At 54.3% G+C, this 5904-nt stretch overlaps 1 protein-coding gene across 1 annotated transcript in view; it reads left to right on the top strand.

The window, feature by feature from the left end:
- Window positions 1-5904, top strand: part of MCM2 (minichromosome maintenance complex component 2) — a 13209-nt gene that overhangs the window by 3953 nt on the left and 3352 nt on the right. Inside the window, 6 exon segments of the mRNA XM_026857528.1 lie at window positions 922-1112; window positions 1712-1887; window positions 2471-2734; window positions 3742-3961; window positions 4296-4503; window positions 5183-5321. Of these exon segments, the coding sequence (XP_026713329.1) occupies window positions 922-1112; window positions 1712-1887; window positions 2471-2734; window positions 3742-3961; window positions 4296-4503; window positions 5183-5321 (1198 nt within the window).

Genomic DNA, 5904 nt, shown 5'->3' with positions numbered 1-5904 from the left:
GGCCGGGGAGGTTTCCCTCCGGAGAGGAGACCCGTGTCGGGGCGAGGGGGGGGGTCCGGAGCCTCTCGCCTGCGCCCAGCAGCCCCGGGCGCGGAGGGCGGGTTTCCCCCCGCTCTCCCCTGCCTCTCCGCTGGTATTTGCGAGGAGGGCGAATTATTTTCATCCTCCCCGCGACAGAGGATGATCCGCGGCCCCTCCTGACCGCCGCCCCCGTGGCAGAGGCTCCCGGAGGCCCGCTGCCGGGGAGGGGGGTGCCCCGGTTACCGGTTCGTTATTAATTTGAGCCGATTTTAGTGATTTTGGGTGATTTGGGTTTAAATAATTAATGATTTTGAATAACCAGACAACCAGTTACGCAGCTACAAAGCCCTCTGTAAAGTCCCAGGGTCAGGCCGTGTAGGCCAGCACTAACTATTAACCAGATTTCTGTTCAAAGAATACGACTCATGAGCAGGTACCGTTGTTAGGATGTTCAGGTAAGGAGGATTTATTGCCCTCTAGACCAGGTGTTTAAAAAATACACTGTGAAAGGGTCTCGAAGCATGTTAAAATCTCAATGTGAGCCAAAGTCCTTGAGCCAAGGGCCCTGGAGGGCCTTTCTTTTGAGTCAGTGGTCCGTGGTGGTTGCAGAAGCAGCCCCCCAACTCATGTCCGGGCTCAAGTGTGCGTGGCCGGAAAGAGGAGGGAATAAGAAAACTGAGTTGTGGGAATGATCGTGTCTATGTATGAGAACTTGTTTGTTATGTATTGCTGTACCCTGTATAATAAACATGCTACACGGGTGAGGGGTGTGCTGTTGGTGAGATGACTCCCCTGTGTCCCCCGGCCGTTAATAAAGGAGTGTCTGCTTATCGACATGAGTTCTTTTATCCCCTGTGGTGACACGCCGGGCCCCTCACCCTCTCCCCCCTGTCCTTGCAGGACTCCTCCGAGGCACAGGCAGCAGCCACCAGTCCCGTCCGCAGCTCACGACGTGGCGATGCCTTCACATCCAGCCCCGGGCGGGACCTGCCCCCCTTCGAGGATGAGTCTGAAGGGCTCCTGGGGACCGAGGGGCTCCCCGATGAGGAGGAGGAGGAAGGAGAAGAGCTCATTGGGGAAGGGATGGAAAGGTAAGGAAGCTGGTGGGAGCTACTCTCTGGGGCGTTGGGTCTGGGGATGGGGTTTTGGTGCAGCCAGAGACACAGTGGGGGCTCTAAGCCATGGGGGGGTCCCTCTGCTGTGCTGGTGGCTGGGGTGAGTGAGCCGAATTGCTGCTGGACAGTGGAGAAAGGTCAGTGTGTTCCCCTAAAAGCTTGCCCTGCAAGTGTGTGGTGTCATCAGAATCCTGGAGGAATTGAGCAAATTGCAAGCTGGAAGCACCATGCCATTGTGATCCTGTGTGGGTAAGCCAGGATCTCCCTGGACGTGTGACGTGCATCCAGCCCAGCTCCTTCCTCCTGCAGGCATAAATGTTTCCGCTCAGGCAGGCCTGCTGGCGAGGGGGTGACCTTTACAGTACAAAACCTTGAATGTTGGCATTCGTAACCGTGGTGCTGGAGCCCTCTGTGCCAGTGGGCCTCTTCTGCCATGAAGCCCCTTCCTGCTCGACGTGGTCAGTCTTGCTGCAGAGCGACTGCCCCGACACCGACCCAGCAGCAGCCAGGGAAAGGCTGGAGAAACCTTTTGTGGAGCCTGGGCTGATTCGGTGCTCTGTGTGTGTGTGTGCCAGGGACTACCGCCCCATCCCCGAGCTGGACGTGTATGAAGCTGAGGGCCTGGCCCTGGACGATGAAGATGTGGAGGAGCTGACGGCCAGCCAGCGGGAAGCTGCGGAGCGAGAAATGAGGCAGCGAGACCGCGAGCTGCAGCAGGGCATGGGCCGCATGAGGAGAGGGCTGCTCTACGGTACGTACAGGGGAGGCTGCTGGGCCAAGCCGTCAGCTGGCCCTTGGGAGGTCCCCGGACCTCCAGCGTGTTTGATCTCTCAGTGAAATCTCTGGGCTGGGCTCCCCAGTGCATGATCCCTTTGATTTGGGCTCCCTAGGAGCTCATGTGGTGTGTTCCTCTGGTTACGTGTTCACTGAGACAAAGTCAGGATCCCGGGCCTGTATCAAGGGTTTGGGATTCTCCTGAGCATATGTTGTGGAGTTTGTTGGTGTTGATGTTCCTGTAGAGGCTTCTGTGGCCTGGGTGGGAGGGCCTGTGATGTACTTGGAAGCCCATTCCTTGGCCTTCCTCCCTTGGTGTGTTAAAGACATGACTGTGTGCTGTTGAATACAAATTTACCTCCATAAAGTCTTTAGCTGCGTTGTGGAGGACGTAGCAGCCAGGCTACAGCTGGATTTATGCTGGGCCTGGGATGGTTCTTGGGGTGTACCCCAGGTTCTGAACCTCTGTGCTTCCACAGCCTGTGCAATCCAACCATGCCTGATCAGAGAGTGGCAGTGGGAATCCCAGCTCTTTAACAATTTTTCCTCCCAACCCTTAGACAGTGACGACGAAGACGAAGAGCGTCCTTCGCGGAAGAGGAGGCTGGCAGAACGGGCTGCCGATGGCATGGAAGAGGAGGATGAAGACATGATTGAGAGCATTGAGAATCTGGAAGATATGAAGGGGCATTCGGTGAGGGAGTGGGTTTCCATGGCAGCTCCCCGGCTTGAGATCTACAACCGCTTCAAGAACTTCTTGAAGACCCATGTGGATGACCATGGGCACAACGTCTTCAAGGAGAGGATCAGCGACATGTGCAAAGGTAGGGCTGGGTGATCAGAGGCTCTTCTTCGTTATGTGGGCCACGGTACTTTGCAGTGATCCAGTCCGTTGGTGGGTTTTTTCTGCCTGCCCTGTTTGTCCCAGACATTGAGTCAGCACTTTAAGAAACCCGGATGCTGATGGGGATAAATGAATAATGGAAGCATGTCTGCTATCTCCTTTGATTCTGGCTGACTAATTAGAAGGCCCCCTGGCATCCGCTACTCATTAATATTCATATCGTAGAAATGCTAGCAAAAGAATGTGTGGGGCAGCAGACAGTGGTCTGCAGGTTTGTGATCTGAAAGAGAGAACAATTGCTTGCTGTCTGTGCCGGTTACTTTCTCACACTGGAAACTGGATTATCGAGTGAGGGGACACAAATAGACCTTGTGACTTTGAAAACCATGTCAGTGCTGTAGCCCTGAATTCTGACTAGGCACTGCCAGAAGGAGCAGCCATTAAGGCTGTCACGGATAAATTTTAAAAGCAGAAATTGTCACATCTAGGAACAGCTTGTGTAACTGCAGTTGTTTGTATTTCTTCTTTACACAGCGGTGGAACCTCCAGAAGCTTGAGTGGTGGATCAGGGTCAGTGTTACACAGTGTTACAGGAGATGAAAGGCATTTGTCTTTTCCCTTTCCAGGAACGAGAGACACTGAAGGTTTTTGCCAGCTGTTCAGCACAGTTGTCTCTCCAGTTAACTTGTGTTTTCTGGAGGCCTGTGGGAAAGTTGTGTGTTGGGCTGAGGCTTTTGAGCCTCAGGAACACTGAGCCTGGGAAGTACCTGTGCTGAACTGGAGACGAACAATCACAAGCTTGGTACTGATTGTTAGAGAAATAAATTAAAAAGATTTTTCCAGCCTTTTTCAAATTGTTGCCCCCTAAACGTTTTTCAGGGAAGCTGCAGACATCTGCAGCTTGCAGGACACAGGCGTGTCTGTTCTGATGCTCTTTTGCACTCCTTGGGGAGCTGAAAATACAATTCACCCCATCTTTTTCTTAAGAGAACAGAGAGAGTCTGGTGGTGAACTACGAGGATCTGGCAGCCCAGGAACATGTCCTTGCCTACTTTCTGCCTGAGGCCCCAGCAGAAATGCTGAAGATCTTTGATGAGGCTGCCAAGGAAGTGGTGTTGGCCATGTACCCCAAATATGATCGCATTGCTCAGGAGATCCATGTCCGTATCTCCTACCTCCCTCTGGTGGAAGAGCTGCGGTCACTCAGGTAAGGAGCAGAATTACCAGCAGTGGCTTCTGTGAATTCTGTAATTCAGTGGCCAGAAGCAGGCTTTGGGGTGCCGAGGGTGACTCATCTGCTAGCTAAACCTCTGGGTGAGTCTAGCAGGATGCCTGAGCTTATTACAGGAAAAAAAAAAAGTCATATTAAGGATGAGATTTCAGTGTCCCCAAGGTAAAACACAAACCTTGGTAGAAAACTTCCACTTAAAACTGTCTCTCACTAGGCCTTTGGGGGTTGTACCTTGTAGCAAGAGTATTTCTGCAGGGTGTTCTGCTTTCTGTGCCCTGCAGGCATCCAGCATCTCTGTGTCTTTCCTCAGGCAACTGCACTTGAATCAGCTGATCCGGACCAGCGGAGTGGTGACGAGCTGCACAGGGGTCCTGCCTCAGCTCAGCATGGTCAAATACAACTGCAGCAAGTGCAGCTTCATCCTGGGACCCTTCTTCCAGTCCCAGAACCAGGAGGTGAAACCTGGTTCTTGTCCAGAGTGTCAGTCTCTGGGCCCCTTTGAAATCAACATGGAAGAGGTAAGAGAAGTGCTGGCCTGCCTCGTCCTGCCCGTGCCCTCACGCTGCCTGGTCCTCCCAGCCCCGCCTTGGCTCCCACCCTCTGAACAGGCTTCGTGCCGGGAGCGGGGTCTGCTGCTCTATCCGGGGGTCTGTGAAGGTAGATCTTGGGTCTTTGAGCTCTTGACCTAGAATCTGCCCAATTTAGCAGCCAGAAGTCATTTATTGCCTCATTGTAAGTGTTTGGGCTGAATCTTTTGTTTGCCACACTCTGTGGTAGGCAGTTACCTTTCCATGTTGTAGAAACGCAAACACAGACTGTCCAGCCCTCCTCCTTCCCAGGTCAGGTCAGTATTTCCTGATCTGCTAGCTAAGGAAACTAGAGGCAGTAGCAAAATCATCGATATGGAGCTTCCTGACTTTCATTCTTTGCTTTGCTATCTCCAAGTGTCACAAGTGGAGCACCCTTCTCCCAGGAACCGGTCTGGTATTTGGGTGGACAAAATGAGATGTGGCAAAGTGCGTTCCTCTCCCCGTTTTTGCCCATCGCGCCCTGGAATTGCTCCATCCTCTCATGCCCGTAGTTTTCTAACCGTAGTAAATCTCTGAATGAGGCTTCTCTGGTGAGGTGCCTTTGAGAAGCATCGGCTGTGCTGATGCCCGCCAGGCTTGCTCGGTAACTTTTATTTTGTTGCTGCAGACAGTCTATCAGAACTATCAGCGCATTAAAATCCAGGAGAGCCCTGGGAAGGTGGCTGCTGGCAGGCTGCCCCGCTCCAAGGATGCTATTCTCCTCGCCGACCTGGTCGACAGCTGCAAGCCAGGGGATGAGATTGTGAGTACGCTGTGAGAACGTTATCGATGATGTAGACGCGGGGATCGAGTGCCCCCTCAGTCAGTTTGCAGATAACACCCGGCTGGGTGGGAGTGTTGATCTGCTCGAGGGTGGGGAGGCTGCAGAGAGCCCTGGGCAGGCTGGAGCCATGGGCTGAGCCCAACTGGGGGAGTTTCACTGAGGGCAAGTGCCGGGGGCTGCCCTTGGGCCACAACAACCCCCAGGGGGTCTACAGGCCTGGGGAGGAGTGGCTGGAGAGCTGCTGGTCAGAGTGGGACTGGGGGGGGTTGAGAATGAGCCAGAGTGTGCCCAGGGGGCCAAGGAGGGCAACGGCATCCTGGCTGGTGTCAGCACTGGCGTGGCCAGCAGGGACAGGGAAGGGATCTGAGCCCTGGGCTCGGCACTGGGGAGGCCGCCCCTCGATTCCTGGGCTCAGTTCTGGGCCCCTCACCCCAAAAAGGCCATTGAATGACTCGAGCGTGGCCAGAGAAGGGCAACGGAGCTGGGGCAGGGTCTGGAGCACAGGTCTGCTGGGGAGCGGCTGGGGGAACTGGGGGGTTCAGACTGGAGAAGAGGAGGCTGAGGGG

The sequence above is a fragment of the Athene cunicularia genome (genome assembly GCF_003259725.1).
Source record: "Athene cunicularia isolate RWA chromosome 12 unlocalized genomic scaffold, athCun1 chr12_part1, whole genome shotgun sequence".
NCBI lineage: Eukaryota > Metazoa > Chordata > Aves > Strigiformes > Strigidae > Athene > Athene cunicularia.
The sequence above is the reverse complement of the archived record's forward strand: the minus strand, read 5'-3'. Positions and strand labels throughout refer to the sequence as shown.